This window comes from Dipodomys spectabilis, unplaced genomic scaffold, assembly GCF_019054845.1.
Source record: "Dipodomys spectabilis isolate Male_0828 unplaced genomic scaffold, ASM1905484v1 ptg000175l, whole genome shotgun sequence".
Classification (NCBI taxonomy): Eukaryota; Metazoa; Chordata; class Mammalia; order Rodentia; family Heteromyidae; genus Dipodomys; species Dipodomys spectabilis.
Window position 1 is genome coordinate 11,250,516 of NW_024870852.1, and position 24,045 is coordinate 11,274,560.

At 50.0% G+C, this 24,045-nt stretch overlaps 1 protein-coding gene across 2 annotated transcripts; it reads right to left on the bottom strand.

Moving 5' to 3' along the window:
• Nucleotides 1–1,775: 1,775 nt before the first annotated feature.
• Nucleotides 1,776–12,278, bottom strand: E2f1 (E2F transcription factor 1). Of its 2 annotated transcripts, none has more exons than XM_042694518.1 (7): nucleotides 11,930–12,278; nucleotides 6,321–6,411; nucleotides 5,768–5,987; nucleotides 4,856–5,008; nucleotides 3,013–3,127; nucleotides 2,699–2,918; nucleotides 1,776–2,587 (listed from the first exon to the last, which is right to left on the bottom strand). In XM_042694518.1, the coding sequence occupies exons 1-7, from the start codon at nucleotides 12,188–12,190 to the stop codon at nucleotides 2,337–2,339; spliced, it is 1,311 nt and encodes a 436-aa protein (XP_042550452.1). In that variant the 5' UTR covers nucleotides 12,191–12,278; the 3' UTR covers nucleotides 1,776–2,336. The 2 variants fall into 2 exon arrangements, with proteins under 2 accessions (XP_042550452.1, XP_042550453.1); XM_042694519.1 differs by lacking the exon at nucleotides 11,930–12,278 and adding an exon at nucleotides 7,747–7,825.
• Nucleotides 12,279–24,045: the final 11,767 nt, after the last annotated feature.

Consider the following 24,045-nt stretch of genomic DNA (forward strand, 5'->3'; position numbering starts at 1 on the left):
ACGAGCACCCACCAGAGGTGGGGCGCCAGACCCGCCAACAAAGCCAACTGCAACAGCAAACCGCGGCCCAAAGCGGACGAAACCCACAAAGCTCCAGCACCTCGGCTGCCGCATGCTCATCTATCAAATGGGGGTAATAGTGGACGCCCCCAAAGGCCTGGAGACTCACTGAGCGGAAGCGGCTGACAGGGGAATGGCCCCGGGTTCTCAGGACCGCCCTCTTTGGCACTTGCAAGCTCAGCCCAGCCATCTTTCTCTTGCCATCCTGGCCCTCCCTGCAGCCCATACTCAGCACAGCAGCCAGAGGCTTAAATACAGAATCAATGAAATTGAGGATGCCTTGTTTCAGAATAACATCTAACGCTGACAGTCTACCAGCCACACTCATTTCTTGTTCCACTCTGCCTAAGGTTATACATTTGCCAATCCTAGGGCTTGAACTCTGGGCCTGTCCCTGAGCTGCTTTTGCTCTAAGTTAGCACTCTACCATTTGAGCTACAGCGCCACTTCCGGCTTTTTCTGTTCATGTGGCACTGAGGAATTGAACCCAGGGCTTCATACATGCTAGGTGAGCATTCTACCACTAAGCCACATTCCCAGCCCTCCTACTGGGTATTCTTTCCCTACTTCAGACAACCCTACTGTACTGTTCTGGGACCAGCACTGATCTTCCAGGAAGCTGATTGCCTCATTTGCACAAATTTCTTCAGTCAGATTGACAGGCCCATTAGGGGAGGGGACATGCATCCCAAGACTGGAAAGTATCAAGGTACAAACATGCTTGTATTTTACTGAAGCCTGGAGATACCTGGCAAGGAGCACAGCAAACTGAGCAGCAGTGGCCTCTGGTGAAAGGAGTGTGGCTTACCTACTCTTTGCACTTCTGTGTATGGCACTCATTCTACAATAAACATATTTTTGTGTCCAAGCTCTTGCTCAACTTTTCACTTACAGCTAGCTCTCTACCCTTTGAGCCACGCTTCCACTTATGGCTTTCGTGCTGGTTGTATCAGTCTGTCTGGGCTGACTTCAAACTGTGATCCTCAGATCACTCAGCCTACTGAGTGGCTAGAATTACAGACATGAGCCACCAGAGCCCAGCTAAAATACTTTTTTAAGTTAGGAGAAAACAGTGACAACACTCTCCTTTTGGGGGGTTATGAGACCCAAAGGCAATTTAGTCAGGCATGGAGAATCGGATTTTCAACAGGAATCTTGGCTTTTCTCACCCCCAGAGTTATATGGAGTAGAGTCCTAGAACCCAGCCCAAGCATCATCAAAATATTTATTAAAACCAAAGCAGGAGGGAACAGAGCTGTTAGGAAACAAATCAAAGTGCAGATTGGAGGGTGGGTCAGAGCAATAGGGGGAGGGGGCTTCAAATACCACAGGAGGGACCCCTGGGTCCAGGGTAGTGAGCCCTTCACACACCCCTCCAGCCCACCCTGTCAGTGAAGGTCCCCATTCACCTCTCCCTTCTCATACTCATGAGGTGCATGCAGCTAGGGACCTGAAGTGACCCCTCCCTGGAAAAGGGACCATCCCTCCCTCCATCCACCCACCCACAGTCTGTCTCCCTCCCTCCCTTTCCCAATAAATAAACCGCTCAGGCCTCAGCTCCCTCAGGGTAGGGCAAAGAACAGCTGGAAGATCCTTGCCCTTGCACAGGGGTATAGGGAGTTGGGGTATCAGCCCCACACCCATCCCACCCTTGCTCACTCCTCAGGCTTGCCAAAGAGACCTCGATAAATAAATAATGCTCCATTAAAGCTTTGATCAGAAAACCTTTAAGACAAGAAGTGCTCTGGCTGCCCTGCAAGCCTAGCAAGCCAAGGCCTCCCACCTGGCCTGGTCAAAGCACAGGATTCTGGGAACAGGGAGCCATCTGGGCCACATTGGGCCCCTGGAGCACAGCGATCAAAAGTGCAGTTAGAGCCCCCTCATGCACACACATGGATCCATTCACACACACACACAACACACACAGACCACACGTGGACACACCAGGGCATGTCTTCAATACAAGCTCAAGTATGTTCACCTTCATTCCCGGGTACAGGAGCACGCGCACACATGCTCACACACTACTCACCCCACATTACACACAAGCAGGGTGTCAGGTACATATATATACACACACTACACACACAATCCTTCCTTTCCTGGCCTGCTCAACCAGCTGCAGCCAGACCCCAGGGCTAGAAGCTGCTGGAGAAAGGAGAGAGGGTATAAATTATAATTTTCTAATAGGGCCAGAAGGATGGCCTAGAGGTAGGGCTCCAGGGCTGCAGATGTAGGGTGAGCATCTCAAGAGACCCTTGGACCCAAAGCCCCCATCAGAAATCCAAGGGGGTCAGGTCCCCAAAGTCACAATCAAAGAGGTCTCTGATGCCCTCATCCTCCTCCAAGCCAAAGTGGTAATCAAGGGCCTCGTGCGGCGGGGAGAGGCTGATGAATTCCTCAGGAAGGAGCCCGCTGGAGAAGTCTTCCCGCATGTGTTCCAGCAGTGAGTCAGCAGCCACCAGGGGGGACAGGCGGTCCTCATCCACAGTGGCCCGGAGGCCACCCATCCGTGACAGCAGGGGCTCTGGGGAGACAGGAGAGCACCTCAGGCCTGGAATGGTCCAGCGGGGAGGAAAGAGGGGGCTGCCAATCCTGCTGGACTACTTAGGACAACCTCCACTCTTCTTTCACCTACCTTGCTCCAGGCTAAGCGGGGACTGGTTGGGATCCATGGTGGGGGATGAGGGGGGAGATGTTGGTGGTGGCACTGTGGTGACAGGGTCAGCTGTCTTCTCCTCCCCAGAAGATGCTTCCTGGGAAGGGGTCTTCCCAGGGCTGATCCCCCCTGAACTCTCCTCAGGACACAGGAAAACATCGATGGGGCCTTGTTTGCTCTTAAGGGAGATCTGAAAGGTCTGGGTGGAGGCAGCAGGCAGGGTAAACTGAGGCCTAAGTGACCACCATCCCAACCCAGTCTGTCCTGGTCAGGTCTGGAATCCTTGGTCTCACCTCTGAAGAGTCCACAGCTTGAAGCTGGGTCTCTGGAGGGGCCTTGATCACCATCACCATCTGCTCCGCAGGGTCTGCAATACTACGAAGGTCCTGGCAGGTCACATAGGCTAGGGTGGGTGGAGTCAAGGATCACATGACCTTTGGCCTCTAAGGGGCCAAGGACCCAGACAGCCAACAAGGTAGGTCCCTTAGCCAGAGTCATTTGTTTTCCATAGACTTCTCACTCCAGAGTCTGGCTCATCCTTGGTGATCAAGATCTTATTATTAGCTTCTACTGCACACCTGTGCCACAGGACCATCCACCCAGCGAATGCCAAGCTAGTAAGGATATATCTGCTGCAGGAGTGCATACAAGATAAGCTTAACAGAACTCCAGACCTAGAGTTTGAAATCTATCTTGGCCTATGATCTTGGTGCCAATTGATGGTTGTACCCAAAGCTTATAAATGAAAAACAAAACTGTTGGGGCTGGGAAGGTGGCTCAGTGGTAGAGCGCTTGCCTTGCATGCATGAGGCCCTGGGTTCGATTCCTCAGCATCACATAAGCAAAAAGAAAAAAGCCGGAAGTGGCGCTGTGGCTCAAGTGGTAGAGTGCTAGCCTTGAGCTGAAGAGCTGAGGGACAGCACCCAGGCCCCACGACTGGACCCGCCCACACACACAAAAAAAAGAAAAAAAAGAAAAACAAAACTGTCTTAACTTTAAAGCTACAATAATGCACTACATCACTCTATTATGTGAATACTCGTCATAGTTGATACTAGCCTTTCTTCCCTTTCTTTTGAGTCATTTTTGTTTTTCTGACAATATCTAATTATGCAACCCAGGCTAACCTAGAACTGGTGATCCTCTTACCTCCAGCTTCCATATGCTGGTATACAGACACGCATCATCCAGCTACCTTTACAATCTGTACAGTTCTGGAAGTGGATATTACTACTCCCCCTGCCCCACACCTCTTCTAGTCAGCAGTTGAACTCAGGGCCTTGAACTTGTTAGGCTGCAGTTCTACCACTTAAACCATTCCCCTAGCCCTGCTTTTTGCAGAAGACAAAAACTTAGCAACCTTATGTCTGGGCTAACCTTGAACCTTGAGCAGCTACAATTACAGGCATGAGCTTCTTTTTTTTTTTTTCCGGTGGGGCTTGAACTCTGGGCATGAGTGCTGTCCATCAGCTCTTCAGCTCAAGGAGAGCACTCTACCACTTGAGCTACAGCACCACTTCTGGTTTTCTGGTGGTTTATTGGAGATAAGAGTTTCATGGACCTTCCTCTGGTTTTCTGGTGGTTTATTGGAGATAAGAGTTTCATGGACCTTCCTGCCCAGGCTGGCTTTGAACCATGATCCTCAGATCTCAGCTTCCTGAGTAGCTAGGATTACAGGCGTGAGCCACTGGTGCCTGGCTAGGCATGAGCTTCTGACAGACTATCCCCATCTCTCCCCCCCACCCCCCCACCCTGGGGCTTGAACTTCGGGCCTTGGCACTATCCCTGAGCTTCTATGCTCAAGACTAGCACTCTACCACTTGAGCCACAATGCCACTTCCGGACTTTCCTGCCTCGGCTGGCTTCAAACCATGATACTCAGATCTCAACCTCCTGAGTAGGTAGGATTACAGGGGTATGCCACCAGCACCTAGCTATTTCCTTTTGATGAAGCTGAGGCCTCCAAAATGTTAAACTATTGCCCAAGGTCATGTGGTAAGTAAATGCTAGGCTACGACTTGCATCCAAAGACAGAATTCACAGTCCAAAGCCCAGGATAACCTCTCCCATCTCACTAGGATGGGGCAGCCACCTGCCAGGCCTGCCCTCCACGCCCACTGGCCAATCCAAGGATATCGCTGGTTGTCAGAGTCCTCAGAAAGCAGCTGTAGCTGGGTGGTACAGATGTGCATCAGGTGATCCAGCTGCTGCTCGCTCTCTTGCAGTTGCTGAAGGTCCTGGGTCAGCCCTTCAAGCCGCCCACTGATCCCCATCATGGCATCGCTGCCTCTGTGGGGAGGCACCTGGGAGGGTTAGCAGCTCCTGGCCCTGCTGCCCATCAGCCCTGGCCCTCAGGACACAGTCTGCTGCTGAAGTTCTTTGTGAGGCCCAGGCAAGCCTCTCTGGCTCATGAATCAGGCTCTAAGTTAGACAGCCATAGGGCTGAAAGTCTGGTCTGACTGTCAACATGTACCTATATGTGCCTAGTAGGGATTAGGTAAGTAAATGATAGTACAGACACACCATGCAATATGACAGCTGATGTAGTTATTTCCTAGATATGTTATTAAGTGAAAAGAAAAACAATACAGAATGACCTATCAAAACCCGAAAAGGCAGATAGATGTGTCAGAGAGGGTAGCAGGATGCGTGGGAAGAAGTGTGAAGGGAAAAAATAAATCAAGAATAACAAAAATAAAATGTATGCCAGACAAATCTCATGGATAGCAGGAGACAGAATTGTGGTCACGTGGTAGAAGGAGGATGCGTAATGACCAGGGAAGGGGACAGTGGAATCTTCTAAGAGGCTGGAAGTATTCTTCATCTTGGCCAGGTGGTGGTTACCCAGGTGAAGATATACAACCGCAGGGAGACTTGTACTTCTCCACACTGCCACCCAGGACTTGTATAGACTTGTACTTCTCCACACTGCCACCCCAGGGACGCCCTCTCCCCTCCCAGGAGATAAGACAGAGGCTCAGGCTGGCACAACCAGGCATTTCTGCCTGCCATGGCTGTTGCCTAACCCCCCGCCTTGGCGGTACCTACAGCCACTGAATATGGTTCTTGGACTTCTTGGCAATGAGCTGGATGCCCTCGAGGACATTGGTGATGTCGTAGATGCGCCGCTTCTGCACCTTCAGCACCTCAGCTGCCCAGTTCAGATCTACGACACCATCAGCCGAGCGGCTCAGCAGCTCCAGGAAGCGTTTGGTGGTCAGATTCAGTGATGTCTCATAGCGGGACTTCTCCCCGGGGGACTTGACACCTGTCAAGGAGGGATGGGGCGAGGCAAGGCCCCTCAGCATTCATTCTACTCCTATGCAAGCCTGCCTCCCTGGCTACAGAGTAGCAGGATGGGGTGGGGAACAGGTGGTTCCTTCCCCTTGGCTAGCTCAGCAGGGTGGCCCTGCCAACCATAGCATTCCTCTTCTGGCCAGGGAACTCCCCATCCAGAACCTGCCGAGCAACCAATCCAGTTGCCTGCTAGGCCTCCCAGAGGCCTGGTTCAGGCCAAGCTTCAGCAGCTAGTTTAATCTGCAAGTATGCTTGCTGTCCACACCCCCAATCTGGGCCTGGTCAGTCTGAGTTCTATGGGTACCTCTTCCTGGGTGGCGGCCTCTGCCCCGAACTGGCCCACTGCTCTCAGCCAGGTACTGATGGTCAGTTTCCAGGTCCAGCCTCCGTTTTACCTGCAGCAGAAACCATGGAGGATGCCAGTAACCGGAAGGGAGGCCAAGAGATGTGGCTGAGGGCTCAGTATTCCTGTACCACTTCTGCCTCAGTTTCTCTACTTAGATTCACACAAAATGTGTGAATAAAGCTAGATGGCAGTGGCTCTTGCTTGTAATTACCATAAAGCTGAGATCTGAGAACCACTACTCTGATAGGAAAGTCCATGACTCTCATCTCCAATTAATCACCAAAAAGCTAGAAGTTGAGTTATAACTCAAGTGGCAGAGCACCAGACTTGAGCAAAACAGCAAAAGGAGAGCACCCAGACCCAGAGTTCAAGCCATACGATCAACAAAGGAAAGTGTTAGTGAGGTAGAGAGATTCTAGGGGTCATAGCTTTAACACACACACAGGCTACTCAAGTGGAAGGCAGAATACCTAAGTTCAAGTCCTAGCTCCACCAGCACTTCATTGGACGCTGTTTTGTTTTGTTTTGTTTTTTTTGGGGGGGGGCAGGGGGCGGAATCTAGTCGTGGGCCCTGAACTCTGGGCCTGGGCGCTGTCCCTCAGCTCTTCAGCTCAAGGCTAGCGCTCTACCACTTGAGCCACAGCGCCACTTCCGGCGTTTTTCTTTTTTTTTTGCTTATGTGGTGCTGAGGAATTGAACCCAGGGCCTCAGGCATGCAAAGCAAGCACTCTACCACTGAGCCACCTTCCCAGCCTCGAAGCTGGTTTTGTTTGTTTTTGGGTCCAGTCGTGGGCCTTAACTCTGGGCCTGGGCGCAGTCCCTCAGCTCTTCAGCTCAAGGCTAGCACTCTACCACTTGAGCCACAGTGCCACTTCTGGCTTTTTTTTTCTGCTTATGTGGTGCTGAGGAATTGAACCCAGGGCCTCATGCATGCAAGGCAAGCGCTCTACCACTGAGCCACCTTCCCAGCCCTTTTGTTTTTTACCTTATGTATTGTGCCACCCAGCTGTGTCCCCAGATCAAGTTTCTAGTCAATAGCAAGTGAGCCACTGGCGCCCAGCTGTCACCACTTTTAAACCCAAGCATGGAACCCTGAAAGCCTTGTGAAGACATTCACTGATGGAGAAATCCGAATGATTCAATCACCAATCTGACAAAGTGTTCACAAAGACCTTGGCTTTTTTAGGCTCTAGGATTCTATTCAGAAAAGCAATAATGCAGGCCATGGTTCTCTTAAAAGACAGGCCCAACAAGGAAAACCTGACAGAGCAAAAGATATACATGGTCCCTTCCACGATTACAAATCTCATCAACTTTTCCCTGGTTGGTTGTTATGGAATATAGGGGCAAATTCTATATGGGAGACCACAGGAGACTGCCTTACCTGAGCAATGAGAATGGTGCACTGTTTGAATATGGGCATAAAGGAACATCTACAATTTAAAAATTAGAAAGCTGGATAGCAGTGGCTCACACCTGAAATAAGGAACAAGGTTCAAAGTCAACCCAGGCAGTCTGAGAGACCTTTTGCTTGATAACTGGAAACAAGAGTCTCATGGGCTTTCCTGTCCTCAGTGGCTTCAAACTGTGAGGATTACAGGTGTGGGCAACTGGGTGTCTAGTTTCTGAAAGACTCTTATCTCCAATTAACCAGAAAAAAGCCGGAAGTGGAGATGCAGCTCCAGTGGTAGAACACCAGCCTTGAGCAGCTAGATAAGTGAGTGTGAAGCCCTGAGTTCAAGCTCCAGTATCAGCACAAAATAAAATTTAAAATAACTGGAGATAAGAGTCTCCTGAAAAAAAAAAAAGTCTCCTGGAGGAGCTGGGAAGGTGGCTCAGTGGTAGAGCATTTGCCTTGCATGCCTGAGGCCCTGGGTTCGATTCCTCAGCACCACATAAGCAAAAAGAAAAACACCGAAAGTGGTGCTATGGCTCAAGTGGTAGAGTGCTCGCCTTGAGCTGAAGAGCTGAGGGACAGCGCCCAGACCCAGAGTTCAGGCCCCACGACCAGACCCCCCCCAAAAAAAGTCTCCTGGACTTTCCTGTCTCAGCTGGCTTTGAACCGTGATCCTTAGATCTCAGCCTCCTGAGTAGCTAGGATTACAGATGAGAGCCACCAGAGTCCAGCTATAAATTTATTTTTAAAAATGTCTCTACAACTGAAAAAACATCCAGAGAAAGAAAATAAGGAGAGAAAGAGAGAGAGAGCGAGAGAGCGCTAGGATACTGCCCCTTTCAACCTGGTTTTGGATAGTGCTGAGGATCAAACTAAGGGCCTTACACATGCTAGACTAAGTGCTCTACCACTTGAGCCATACCTCCAACATGGTCTTTGTTAGTCGTTTGGAAGAGTCACAGACATCTCATGAAGTCTAGTCTGGCTTCAAACCAAGATTCTCCAGATCTCAGCCGCCTGAGTAGTTAGAATTACAGACATAAGCCACTGGCTCCCTGCTTTCTACTTTTTTTTTTTGGTCAGTTGTGGGGCTTGAACTTAGGGGCCTGGGTGCTGTCCTTGAGCTCTTTTGCTCAAGGCTAGAGCTCTACCACTTTGAGCCACAGCACTACTTCCAGTTTTAATATTCTCAGGCCTTTGCTGCCTGGGCTGGCTTTGAACAGTGATGCTCAAATCTCAGCCTCCTGAGTAGCAAGGATTAAAAAGAACGAGCCACCAGAGCCCAGCTTTCCAGTTTCTTAATACTGTCTTAATACAATTATATGCATAATGAAAAACTTTAGAGACTTTTCATTTTGGTTTGATTTCCTGAGACAGGGTCTTGCTATGTAGCCCAAGGGCTGGCCTTGAACTCCTGATCCTCTGGCTGTAGATGGAGCGCTGAGAACAGAGTTGTCTACCAGCCAACAAGCCTGACTGTTTTGGGCATTTTTTGTTTTGTTTTGGTTTCTGGTCAGTCTTGGGGCTTGAACTCTGGGCCTGGGTGCTGTTCCTCAGCTCTTCAGCTCAAGGCTAGCACTCTACCAGTTAAGCCACATCGCCACTTCCGGTTTTCTGGTGGTTAATTGGGAGTAAGAATCTCAAGACTTTTCTGCCCAGGCTGGCTTTCAACAGGGATCCTCAGATCTCAGACTCCTGAGTAGCTAGAATTACAGGCTTAAGCCACTGATAGCCGGCTCATCCCTAAGCTTTTTTTTTTTTTTTTTGGGGGGGGGGGGAGTCCGGTCGTGGGGCCTAAACTCTGGGCCTGGGCGCTGTCCCTCAGCTCTTCAGCTCAAGGCTAGGGCTCTACCACTTGAGCCACAGCACCACTTCTAGCTTTTTTCCTTTTGCTTATGTGGTGCTGAGGAATCGAACCCACGGCCTCATGCATGAAAGGCAAGCGCTCTACCACTGAGCCACCTCCCCAGCCCCATCCCTAAGCTTTTTGATTAAGGCTACTGCTCTCCTGAGCCACAACTCTACTTTTGGTTTTTGGGTGGCTAACTGGAGGTAAAAGTCTCACAGATTTTCCTGTCTGGGCTGGCTTCAAACCATGATTCTCTGATCTCAGCCTTCTGAGTAGCTAGGATTACAGGTGTGAGTTATCAGCACCTGGCTGAGCTTTTGTTGTCATTTTCTAATGTCCACCTAAAAAGGTTGAAGGTAGACAGGCAGGGCCAGAAGAAATGCCTAAATTGCACAGAACTCTGTATACAGGAGGAACTATCAATAAATGAACCCTGGGGCAGAAGCCAAACCTGTAGCTTATTTCAAGGGCTTCCCCCACAGAAATGCCAAAGCAGAAAGCAAAAGCTGGGCCTGCATTTCTGGCCTTCAGTTCTAGGATGTGCCAGCCCCTCCCTGCATACCTACAGAAAAGTGCCTATTGGTCCTTAAATACAAAGGTAAGGGGCCCTCAATAACTCAACGATTAAATAAATGGATTCCTTATGCTAATAAGGTGTTGGCCCTGGAACAGCACTTGCCGTGGATAGGTTTTTCTCTTCCTCCCAGTGCTGAAGGCTTAGGACAGGACCTACATGGGTCCTAAGTGCAGCCATGTCATGAATAGAGTATACCTGTTCAGACTCATGCTAGTCTCTGCAACAACAAGTTCTTGGAGTATACAGGAGACCCGCCCCTGACACGAGGTTCAGAGACCTTCCTGGGCTTTCTCCAACCTCCATTAGCTTCTCCAGGTCCCTCCATTAATTAGCTTCTCTAGGTCAACACCCAGGAAATTCAGCTTGGTCTTGCAAAATGAGTAGGGAAAAATGAGTAGGGAAAATTCAATCAGCTCTGGGCCTCAGTTTCCCTATCTATAAAAAGCGAAGGCTGATGACAGGGTCAAATGAGTTAACTGGATAAAGTGCTTGCCATAGAGCCTGGCACACAAAACATCTTCAAAACAGTGGGGGCTGCTATTGTTATTATTATTAGCATCTTGGTGATTCCGGAAGGAAGGCAGCACTGGGCACTATGCCAAAGGGGTGGGAGGCCTTCTCAGGATGCCTCAGGGACCAGCTGCTACCCACATCCCCATCAGTAGTTAAGCAGCTTCTGCGGTCAAGGTCCAAGGCCCAGCCTGGCATGGCCCAGCCTGCTTGCTTCAAGCCTCCTACAGAGGCTCTGTCCTGCCTGGGCTGTTCCAGCCCTCCAGCCTAAAGGTCCAAGTTCAGACCTCCACTCTCTCCTCCCACTGTAGCCCAGCTGCCTCCCCTGGCCCACCAGTCTGAACTGACCTTGGGGTCCTTATTGCTCAGGAAGAAGGGACCACAAAATGCGGGGATTTCCCTGAGATGGTGTTTTCTGTCCTGGCATTAGGGGCCTCCTCTCTAGCACCCACAGCCAGGCCCACCCAGCCCTCAACAGAGGATCAGGGGTCTGTGTGCCTGATTAATGAGGATCCATGGCAACCAGGGGCTGGGAAGGTGGCAGATGGAAGGGCAGGCAAAGGGAGGGGACCAGCAGCTGGCCCAGCGCCCCGCCCCTGCAGAGAAGGCCTCCCTATTGGGAGGCCTCTTCCCCAGAGGCCTGGGGCCCGGCCTGCACCTGGCCAACCAAAATAGGGGCAGGAAGGAGGGTCTCAGTGGTTCCCCAACATTTCCTCCTTCATCTCCCCAAAAGCCGCACCTAATACCCAACTGCAAATGGTGATCGCAAGCCAGCCGACAGGAGTTCAAATATCAGCCCCACCACCTGCAGCTGGTGCGACTGGTCAAGGGGCAAATCACTTCCCCGTCAGGCCTCAGTTCCTCCCTCCCGCAGATGGGCACGTGACAACCCGAAGCTCACAGCAGCGCTTGGGCTGGCTTGAAGCTTGCCAAAGGCCTTGGCATGCAGTAAGCACCAGCTGAATACACGTGGACCATTATTATCAATGAGTCCGGCGCTCGAGCGGCTTTGGCGAGAAGTGGAGGCCCAGAGCACAGACAGCCAAACAGGGACCGGCCCGCGGTCACCCGCACTTCGGGGCGGAGCCCGGAGGCCCAGCCCAGGCTGTGCACCGCCCCGCGCGGGCGCCTCAGTCCTCCCCTCCCCCGCCGCCTCTGGGCCCAACCCTGCGCCTGCCCGGATCTGCGCGGGGACTCAGGGGGCGCAGTCGGCATGGTGTCCCTGGGGTCCGTACCGGCGGGCGGCCGAGAGCGGGGCGCGGCGCGCTGGGTGCGGGCCGGGGCGCCTGCGGCGTGGCGAAGAGCAGCAGGTCGGGGTCACAGGGGCCGGCGGCGGGCGCAGCGGGGCCGGCGAGGGCCGGCGGGGCGCTGGCGTCCTGCGCTGTGGAGATGATGACGATCTGCGAGGAGTCGAGCAGCCGCAGCGCGCCGGCCCCGAGCAGGGCCTCCAGTGCCGGCGCGCACGGGCCTCCCGCGGGGGCCCCGGCCACAGCCATGGTGCTCACGGCCCGCGCGGCTCAGGTGGCAGGCGGCGGCGGCGGCGCGGGCCCATGGCTGCAGGTCCTGGCCAGGGCTCGATCCCGCTCCGCCCCCGGCCGCCGCAGCCTGCAAAGTCCGGGCCACTTTTACGCGCCAAATCCTTTTTGCCGCGAAAGAGCCACGAGCCGCCGAGAGCTGTCTCTATTGGCTGTCTGGGCTATGACGCAGTCGGCGGCGACAGCGCCCATTGGCCTCAGCGCGCCGGCCCGGCGGCGGAGGGCGGGACCGGGTGGCGGCGCGGGGCGGGGCGCGCTCTGGCTTTGTGGGGGCGGTGCCAGGCGCGCTCACTCGCATCACCCCGGGGCTGGACCGCCCTGGAAGAAGGCGTGGGGATCCGGGCCCCGTCCCCGACAGGCCACGCCCATCCTGCTGAACCCTGCCGGGGAATATTGAGATTTAGCCCTCGGTTCTGCATGTCTACGGTATACTAGCCACACATGATCCCCTGTCCCCCAAATCCACAACCTATAGCACCCATACATCCTCAGCTCTGATTTTCATAAGCTACCCCCTCTTTTTTTTGGGTGTTCAGGCCCACTTCCTAGGTCCCAGCCCCCACCAGATATATCTTCCATCCTCAACTTAGACTGGTGCCATTTACACCCTGTGCCCCGCCTTGTCCCTTTAGCCCAAACCTAAAGGGGGCTGCCAGAAAACGGAGAGGGATATCTGGCAGGACACAGGCTGACACTTTCCAATTCGCCTCATCTTGGCTGAAAACCCTTTGATGACCAGGCAGGCACAGTCCCAATGCCTGCTTGAGCTCATTCATTCACTCACTCTTAAGAACGTTCTTGAACGTGATCCTCAGTTCAGACCTTGACTCGTGGCCATAAGGAATTCACAGTCTAGTACAGAGGAGGAGGGGAACACAGAGGTAACAGATGTTTACAATAATGATGCAGTTTAACTCCATGTTAGATCTTACAAAGGGTGGAGGTGACAGTACAGAACATGAAAATGCATTTAATCCTGAGAATCAGCGATATCATCAGCATTCCTCCTTGCTCAGGTCAGTCTATCTAACTAATACGGTCTTCTCTGTGTTAGGCCGTATGCCAGCATGGAAGACAGAAGTATAATTTAATAAAAGTCTACAAGCCCCAGGACTGGCGAAGAAGAAAAGAAGGGAGGAAGGAAGGAAGGAAGGGAGGAAGGAAGGAAGCAAGCAAGCAAGCAAGCAAGGGGGGGGGGAGAGAGGAAGGGAGGGAGGGAAGCAGGGAGGGCAAGCAAGCAGGCCCAGACAGGCTCATACTTATAATCCTAGCTACTCAGGAAGCTGAGATCTGAGGATTGTTTAATGCCAGTCCAGGCAGGAAAGTCTATGATTTTTGTTGTTGTTGTTGGTAGTAGTCATGGGGCTTGAACTCAGGGCCTAGGTGCTGTCCCTGAGCTTTTTTTTTTTTTTTTTTTTTTGTCGGTCATGGGGCTTGAACTCTGGGCCTGGGCGCTGTCCCTTAGCTCTTCAGCTCAAGGCGAGCGCTCTACAACTTGAGCTACAGCGCCACTTCCGGTTTTCTGGTGGTTTATTGGAGATAGGAGTCTCACAGTCTTTCCTGCCCGGGCTGGCTTTGAACCGCAATCCTCAGATCTCAGCCTCCTGAGTAGCTAGGATTACAGGCGTGAGCCACCAGCGCCCGACTTCCCTGAGCTTTTTTTGCTCAAGGCTAATGGTCTACCACTTTGAGCTACAGCTCCATTTCTGGTTTTTTTGTTTTGTTTTTTTTTTTTTCTGGTGGTTAATTGGCAATAAGAATCTCACAGACTTTCCAGCCTGTGCTGGCTTTGAACTGTCATCCTCAGATCTCAACCTCCTGAATAGCTAGGATTACAGGTCTGAGCTACCAACACTTGGCCCATGAAATTTTCTATCTCTAATTAACCATCAAAAAACCAGAGGAGGAGTTGTGGCTCAAGTGATAGAGCATTAGCCTTGAATGAAAAAGCTAAAAGATTGTGCTCAGTCCCTGCATTCAAGCCCTAGTACTGGCTCACACACACACACACACACACACACACACACACACACACACACACACAGAGTGTATACAACAGTTCTGCCTCTGTCCTACTGACTACACCTCTTTTCCACCTGCCTTCCCAACTAGTAATGCCTCTCCAAACTGACTGGTTCAGCAACAGCTGAGCCTAGGATGCACCAAAGAGACCACCGTTCACCACGGTCCTTAGGCCCCTGGCTTCAGAATCACTTGGGCATTTGTTTACTTTGGGGCCACTCCAGCCCTTCCCATTTAGAATCTCTAAATGCCCAGGAATATGCATTTTAACAAGCACCTCTTACACCTATCCCAGGTGATTTCTGTGTGCTCACATTTAAGAACAACTGGGTCTACCTGTATAACCAAATGTGTGTTGCAGCCTCCAGTGACAGTTCCTGAGGATACCTCTTGCTCTCAGTTTTGCAGGCTATAAAATGGGCACATCAACCTTGCCCTGGCCCCATTCCAGGGTTGCCATTAAAAACAGAAAGAAAAAAAAAAATAAAAACAGAAAGAATTTGAAAGTACTCTATAGACTATGTGGTGGTTTTGGAATGCAGGAGTTCCCTCCCCACAACCTCTGATAAGCAGTTTGTGAAAAATTAGGCATTGCAAATCCTAGAATGTATCAGAATGAGAAAGGACCACAGACACCACATAGGCCTCTTGCTGCACAGCTGGGAGAATGAGGCCCATTCAGGGGAAGGGATTTGGGAAGCCAGCCAGTCACAGAATCTAGCCGGCATGGGATCCCTAGCCCTGGGGTCTGCCTGTCCCGTTCTCTGCTTGCTCTCCTACCCCAACAGAGATGCCAAGGGCCAGATTTCATTCAATATACCTAAATCAGGCACTGACAGAGGGTAAGAACAGCTGGCTCATGCCTATTCCAGAAGGACAGTTTGTTTTTTTTTCCTTTCTCTACTGTCTAAAGAGGCCCATTAACAGTAACACTTTTGTAAAGCTCTCTCCTATCCAATAGTCATTCAACAAATACTGAGCATCTGTTATATTTCAAGCACCAAGGTGGTTGATGGATAGGGAGGGCATAGGTTGTCATTATCATCCCATTTTATGAGTAGGAAACTGAGGCCCAAAGGGCATGAGTTTACCTACTAGATGAAAAGGCTCTTATGTAGGCTTTGGAAGGCTAAGGCCAGAGGTTTTCTAAAGCCTTGCCCTTCTCAAAGTATTCAGGTTCACATTCCAAAGCACATGCCTGCAGTCACAGCTACTCAGGAGGCTGAGGTGGAAGAATCACAGGAGGAGTTTGAGATCAGCAATGCAGTGAGACCTTACACATCCCCAGTAGAAGTAGGTGCCCTTCCTACAGTCTCCCCAGTCCTGTTGTAGCAGTGGGGAGTGAAGAGCAGAATTTCCAGTTTGAAAACAAGGAAGAGACAAGGGTTTTCTGGCTATATTACTACCTACTAAAAAGCAGAAAAGGCCTGGAAGACGGGGACCTTTGGCTCACAGCCTGGAAGATCCTGATAAGACTGTTCTCAAAGTCAGCAGCTCTCTGCAAGCTGATAGCTTCCATAAAATCCGCCATCACTGGGCAGCCACTGCCATTGATGGTCTCCTTTCAAATCCATAATCCCCTATAAGTGAAGTTTATTGGTATGGTGCAGGAAGGAGGAAGGGTCAGAGAGGGGCACCCATAGCCCAAGGTCACACAGAAATGAGATGGCAGCTTAGTCTGGCCTACTGCAAGACTTACAAACTGTCCTTCATACTTGCTACCCTCTGCTAATATCCCAAAGACCCAGGCTTAGTGCTGATGAGAGTAAAATGTATGGTTTCCCATAGGCATTATGGTAGCTAGTGGCTTACTTAGTGGGTGCTTACCCCCACCACAGTAGAGGATCCAAGGCCTCTACTCTACTGTGTATGTAGACAGCTTGTCCTTGGTGTTAGTGTCCATCCCAGCCATTCCAGAGGACTGTGGGGAGGCAGGCATGCACAGAAGAAGGTTTATAAGATTTATTAGAGGGGCCATATCTCCCCGAGGAGAGGAAGCAATATGGCGTCTGCCCCTATCCAGGTGCTCATTCTGGGGCTAGAGGTGGTACATGCTCTGTACTCTGCGTGCACATGCCCAGGCCCAGGTAGGTCTGGGAGGAGAGTGGGAGTGGTTAGCTATCCTGGCAGGAATTCTAGGGCAGGGCAGAACTCAAGTGTGGGTGGAGCTGAGAGCTAAGTACTGCCACAGAAAGGCAGTGGGAGGGGCTGAGGACCTGAGGTGGGGCAAAACCCATACTTGGTTCTTTCTAAGATGAAGGGTGCTTTAACAGTAAAATGGACTTCTGAATCCATAACCCAGGTAGACATAAACGAGTGGTGTGTGTGTGTGTGTGTGTGTGTGCGCCCAAGATTCACAGCGTTCCCTCTAGCCTCACTCATTCAATACACATATATATTTACTGAGCATCTACTATGTTCTATGTGCTGGGTGGACGGGGAGAAAGACCTAAGTATCTCAGACACCTGGAGCTCACAAGCCCAATGAAAAGACTAAGAAATTATTTTCATGGGCCTGCACAATATGCTCATTAAGGAGATTGATGAGTGACAGCAATAATTTAAAACCATTTATTCTGCTGTAACACCTCCCCCAAACATACATTCTTAGAGTTAAAAAAAAAAAAAGCTCTTCAGTTGCTAGTAATGAAAAAAAAAATCTTCAACATGATTGTCCCATGGTTATGAGGAATGCATAATTGGGGAAAACGGCTCTGTGATGACTTCATTTTATTAAGGGCACAGAGGCATCCATTGTTGGGTCCTGGCAGAGGCAAGTGGGGAGTTTTGCATCTGCAGCTCCTCGTTCCTCTTGAATGACCCCATGATGCTACCCTTGACAGTTTACTGTTCCTGGATGTTCTGTCACTGTGCCAGCTCTGCCTATGCCAGACAGGCCTTCTATGCATCAAGAGGAAGAAGGAGCAGACTCTGGAGCCACGCAGACCCCAGCTCTTCCTGCCTGCCTGGCTAGGGCCATGAACTCCCCTCAGGAAGAACTTCTCTTGCCTCATTCTTGCTTGGAACAGGGAGGAGAGTTAGCTCTAGGGTTAGGTGAGGAAACAAGCAAACTGGCCCACAGGTATGCGTTCATTTGCCCACATAGTGTTTCCTTTTTTATAATATGAACTGACTTTAAGATTTTAGGATCAGAACCTGGGATTTAGCTCACTGGCAAAGGGCTTGTCCAGGAAGCACAATGCTCTGGGGCCAACCCTCAGTACCAAAAATATTACAGTTAAAAAACAAGTAAATAAAAGCTGGGAGCTGGTGGTTCATGCCTATAATCCTAGCTACTCAGGAAGCTAAGATCTAAGGATCACAGTTAGCCTAGTCAGTAAAGTCCAATTAACTACCAAAAAAAAAAGCGGGGGAGAGGGGGCTGGGAAGGTGGCTCAGTGGTAGAGTGCTTGCCTTGCATGAATGAGGCCCTGGGTTTGATTCCTCAGCACCACATAAGCAGAAAAAGCCGGAAGTGGCTCTGTGGCTCAAATGGTAGAGCGCTAGCCTTGAGCTGAAGAGCTGAGGGACAGTGCCCAGGCTCAGAGTTCAGGCCCATGATTGAAAAAAAAAAAAAAAAAAAAGCCAGAAAATGCAGTTGTGGCTCAAGTGGTAAAGCACTAGTCTTGAGCAAAAATGCTCAAGGACAGTGTCCAGGCCCTGAATTCAAGTCACAGTACACACAGACACACAGACACAGACACAGACACAGACACACACACACACACACACACACACACACACACACACACAAAATGAAGATAAAGAGGTTAAGAGACCAGGTCTGGTAGTTCACACCTGTAATGCCAACTACTAAGGAAGAAGAAGTAGAGAGGATTAGAGGTCCTAAGCAAAAAGGGCTTGGGACATGGTTCAAGTAGTAAAGCACCTACTAACAAGCACAAGGCTCTGGATTCAAAATGCATTATGGAAATTGGGGGAGGGAAAGATGGAGGGAAGGAGAGAGATTTGAATAACTTCAGCAACTTGTCTACATTCTCATGTCTAGATTTTTCAGAGAAGAACAAAACTATTCTTGTTTGGGTATGGAATAGTTTTCCTGAAGTAATCCTCATCTACCTCTCCACCTCTATAAGGCAGTGAAGTATGTCACTGAGAAATCATGTATTTTATTGATCTGGAGACTTTATGTATTTCTCTTCTTCATGGTTTGTTTGTTTTTAAAGTCAAGGTCTCACAATATAGCCCAAGCTGACTTCTATCTTTTTTTGCTTTTTTTGTTTTTTTGGGGGGTCCGGTCGTGGGGTCTGAACTCTGGGCCTGGGCGCTGTCACTCAGCTCTTCAGCTCAAGGCTAGCACTCTACCACTTGAGCCACAGCACCACTTCCGGCTTTTTTTTTTTTTTTTTTGCTTATGTGGTGCTGAGGAATCGAACCCAGGGCCTCATTCATACAAGGCAAGCGCTCTACCACTGAGCCACCTTCCCAGCCCCTGACTTCTATCTTATCTCAGCTTCCTTAGTGCTAAGATTACACTCTCTCCACTATTACTGGCTCCTAAAACATATTTATCTATCTAGGTCTAGGTATCTATCTATCTATCTATCTATCTATCTATCTATCTATCTTCCTCCTCTTCCCCCCACTCCCCCCCCCGCCCCGTCCCCCCGCCCCAGTCTTGGAGCTTGAACTCACTGTCTCTGAGCTTCTTTTTGCTCAAGGCTAGCACTCTACCACTTGAGCCACAGCACCGGCTTTTTCTGTTTCTGTGGTACTGAGGAATCAAACCCAGAACTTCATGCATGCTAGGCAAGCATTCTATCACTAAGCCACATTCCCAGCCCTCTATCTATCTCTTTAGTATTGGCACCATGGCTTGAATTCAGGGCCTGAGTGCTGTCACTTAGGATTTTCATTCAAAGTTGGTGCTCTACCATTTGAGTTCCACTTCTGGCTTTTTGCTGAAGAATATCATGGACTTTCTTGCCCAGGCTGATCCTCAGATATCAGCATCCTAAGTAGCTAGGATTACAGGAATGAGCCACAGGTACCCAGTTTGTTTGTTTGTTTTTTCTATATTTTAACATCTCTGAAATTGAGGCACATAACATCTAGGGAATGTCCTTTTTTTTTTTTTTTTCTGTCAGTCATGGGGCTTGAACTCTGGGCCTGGGCGTTGTCCCTCAGCTCTTCAACTCAAGGTGAGTACTCTAACACTTGAGCCACAGTGCCACTTCGGGTTTTCTGAGTGGTTTATTGGAGATAAGAGTTTCACAGCCTTTCCTGCTGGCTTGAACCGTGCTCCTCAGATCTCAGCTTCGTGAGTAGCTAGGATTATATGTGTGAGCCAGGGGTGCCCGGCCGAATGTCCATTTTTTGTGTGTTCTTTTTTTCTCCTTCCTTCCTTCCTTCCTTCCTTCCTTCCTTCCTTCCTTCCTTCCTTCCTTCCTTCCTTCCTTTCTTCCTTCCTTCCTTCCTTCCTTCCTTCTTCCCTTAATCCCCCTTCCTTCCCTCCATCCTTCCCTCCCTCCCTCTCTCCCTGCCTGCTTGCCTCCCAGAGAGGGATGGAACCCAAGGCCTTATGTATAGTAGGCAAGTGCTCTATTACTGAGCTCTTCCTCTCCCTTCACCCCATCCCCCCAGTCCATCTTTTCTTTCTTTGGGTCTCATGATGGCGAGTCTTATCTTGGATGGCATCTTGGAGATGACAGTAAACATTAGGTGCAGGGAGCTAGGGTTTGGCTCAGTAGTTAGCATATTGGAGTTCCTGGATTCGGTCCTCAGCATCAACAAAACCAAGAGAAACAACCAAGCACCCAGGGACACAGTGCCCACAGTGTCCAGTCCCCAGGTATCCACATGACCTTCAGCAAAGCCAGCGCATTCCAGGTTGGCCATAGTGGACCATGAGCTTTTCATTTTCTTGCTTTCTTGCTGACACCTGCTGACCTGCATTTATTTGGTCCTCAGGTTGACAGGCACATGGCACATGCAGTCAAGAAGGGCAGTGGGGAGGGCTCAGGGCTGGGAGCTAAAGCCTTTTAAAATATATTCAGATATTCAGAAAGGAGGAGCCAGAGCACTCCCCCCTATTTTTAAATAACAATAAAATCCCTGCTGGAAGCTGGAGTTATATATGTGCCAAGCAGGCCAGGAAACCCAGCAGGCCTCCTGGAGCTGGCAATGAACCGAAACAGGGGCATTGTGTCCAGGCCACTGGCTGGCTGAGGGGGCATTGTTAGGGGCTGGCCCAGTCTGGAAAGAGGGGGGTGGAGGGGGCAAAGGGAGTGTGTTCCCATGACTCCCTGGGGAGTAACGACAATCAAGGCCAGCTGGGAAGCCTGGCACGCCAGGGGCCCAGTGGGTAGGCGGCTGGCCCCAGAAGGGCCAGAGAGGAGGCGCAGGGGAGGGGCAAAGTCAGGGCCTGTTTCTTAGCTGGGGAGCTGGGGAGGGGGTGGCAGGGAGGAAGGCCCAACCTCCAAAGCCCTGGGTCATTGCACCTCTTTCTTTCTTTCTTTCTTTCTTTCTTCCTTCCTTCCTTCCTTCCTTCCTTCCTTCCTTCCTTCCTTCCTTCCTTCCTTCCTTCCTTTCTTTCTTTCTTTCTTTTGTCCTTCCTTCCTTCCTTCCTTCCTTCCTTCCTTTCTTCCTTTTTCTTTCTTTCTTTCATTCTTTTTTTTTTTTTTTTTAAAGTCTGTCATGGGTGCTGTCCCTGAGCTCTTCAGCTCAAGGCTCAAGGACTTTCCTGCCTAGACTGGCTGAACCACCATCCTCAGTTCTCGGTCCCTGAGTAGGTAGGATTATAAGCATGAGCCACCAGCAGCCGGTTTGTAGCTTTTTTCAAAGCACATCTGCCCACTGTTACCATCCACTGCTGTCCAGTCTACCATGCTCTCCCACCTGGGACACAAAGCTTCGTGCTGCCCACTCTGAACCCCACGCTGGTCACCACACACAGTTAAACAGATCTGCCCTGGGCTTATCTCACATCACATCGTCACTCCATTGTTTAAATGTATCAAAGGCTGTGCTGTGCATCTTGCTTAAAAAACTTAAATCTGGCCGGGTGCTGGTGGCTCACGCCTATAATCCTAGCTCCTCAGGAGGCTGAGATCTAAAGATCCCAGTTCAAAGCCAGCCCAGGCAGGAAAGTCTATGAAACTCTTACTTCCAATTAACTATCAGAAAAGCGGAGTGGCACTGTGGCACTGTAGCTCAAAGTGATAGAGCACTAGTCTTGAGCAAGAGAGCTCAAGGACAGTGCCCAGGTCCTGAGTTCAAGCCTCATAACTGTCAACAACAACAACTTAAATTCCTTTCTGCCTATGAAGGAAGCCGGCCTGATGGGTCTAGTCTGCCTTTGGGTTTCATCTCCAATAAGCCTCAAGTGCACCCCTGGGCCTGCCCTCAGCCAAACTGGCTGTCTTCAGGGCTCATATACTGTTAGGATCCCTGGCCTGAAAACTCCTTTCTCTTTAGCTCTGCATAGCTCAATGCAGCAACAGAAATCCCAACTCTCCCAATGTGTCATGGTGGTGTTGTGTTTATCACTTCTCTGAAATCATGGCAGTTTTGGACATGACACTAGATCTTGTTGTCTTTCTTTTCTTTTTCTTTTTCTAGTCAGTCATGGGGCTTGAACTCAGGGCCTGTGAACTGTTCCTGAGTTCTTTTGTTCAAGGATAGATCTGAGGATCACACTTAAAGCCAGCTCAGGCAGAAAAGGCCATGAGACTATTATCTCCAATTTACCACCAAAAGCCAGAGCAAAAGAGCTTTCATTATTTTAAGTAAAAAATTAATTAATATTATAATCACAGTATTATGCAACTATCACCATTATTTATTTCTTTTTTTTTTTTTTTTTTGTCAGTCGTGGGGCTTGAACTCTGGGCCTGGGTGCTGTCCCTCAGCTCTTCAGCTCAAGGCTAGCGCTCTACCACTTGAGCCACAGTGACACTTCCGGCTTTTTTCTTTTTGCTTATGTGGTGCTGAGGAATCGAACTCAGGGCCTCAGGCATGCAAGGCAAGCACTCTAACACTGAGCCACCTTCCCAAACCCTTCTAAAAGTTTTAGTTGTATGCCACTGACACACAACTAAAAGCCTAACAAACATCTAAAAATCCTAACTACTTAGGAGGCTGAGATATAAGAATCAAGGCTTGATACCATCCCAGGCAGACAAAACTGTGAGATAAAACTTATTTTCAATTAGCCAGCGAAAATCTAGAAGTAGAGCTGTGGCTCATATGAAAAAAAAAAAAAAAAAAAGCCAAGTAAAAAAGCCATTAGTGGCTGGGAAGGTAGCTCAGTGGTAGAGCGTTTGCCTTGCATGCCCTGAGGCCCTGGGTTCGATTCCTCAGCACCACATAAGCAAAAAGAAAAAAGCCAGAAGTGGCGCTGTAGCTCAAGTGGTAGAGCGCTAGCCTTGAGCTGAAGAGCTGAGGGACAGTGCCCAGGCCCAGAGTTCAGGTCCCACGACCGGACCCAAAAAATAAGGGCTGGGAAGGTGGCTCAGTGGTAGAGCTCTTGCCTTGCATGCATGAGGCCCTGGGTTCGATTCCTCAGCACCACATAAACAAAAAGAAAAAAGCTGGAAGTGGCACTGTGGCTCAAGTGGTAGAGCACTAGCCTTGAGCTGAAGAGCTGAGGGACAGTGCCCAGGCCCAGAGTTCAGGCCCCACGACCAGACCAAAAAAATAAAAATAAAAAAAAAGCCAAGTGAGAGCTCCTGGCCCAGAGTTCAAATCCCAGTACAAATACACACACACAAACAAGTTTTCTAATATCTCTCTGAAGCTCACTGTTTCTCACACAAATCTACTTTAGCTCTCTATGGATTTGCCTTACATCCTACATAAGCAGGGTTGTATTTCTTCTGTTTTTTTAAAAAAGAAAAATAGCTGGGTGGCTCATGCCTATAATCCTAACTACTCAGGAAACTGAGATCTAAGGATTATGGTTCGAAGCCAGCCTCGGTAGGAAAGTCTGTGAGATTCTTTGTTGTTGTTTTTGGGGCTTGAACTCAGGGCCTGGGCCCTGTCCCTCAGCTCTTCAGCTCAAGGCTAGTGCTCTACCCCTTATGCCACAGAGCCACTTCCGGCTTTTTCTGCTTATGTGGTACTGAGGAATCAAACCCAGGGCCTCATGCATGCAAGGCAAGCACTCTACCACTGAGCCACCTTCCCAGCTCCATCCTGAGATTTATTGCTCAAGGCTAACACTCTACCACTTTGAGTCACAGTGCCACTTCCAGTTTTCTAGGGGGTTAACTGGAGATAAGAATCTTGCATCCTTTCCTGCCCCAATTGGCTTTGAACTGAGATTTCAGTAGCTAGAATTACAGGTGTGAGCCACCAGCACCCAGATATGAGATTCTTTTGTTGTTGTTGTCATTGATTGTGGGGCCTGAACTCTGGGCTTGAGTGCTGTCCCTCAGCTCTTCTGCTCAAGGCTAGCCCTCTACCATTTGAGCCACAGCACCACTTCTGGCTTTTTCTGCTTATGTGGTGCTGAGAAATCAAACCTAGGGCCTCATGTATTCAAGGCAAGCACTCTACCACTGAGCCACCTTCCCAGCCCCATGAGATTCTTTTTTTTTTTTGGTTGGTCATGGGGCTTGAACTCTGGGCTTGGGTGCTATCCCTGAGCTCTTCAGCTCAAGGTGAGGGCCCTACCTCTTGAGCCACAGCATCACTGTCACCCGGCTCCCATAGATACGTTAGCTAGGTACTAGTAGTTCATATCTATACTACTCAGGAGCCTGAAACCTGAAGGATCTAGATTTGAAGTCAGTGTAGACAGAAAAGTCTTTGAGGCTCCATCATCAATTAGC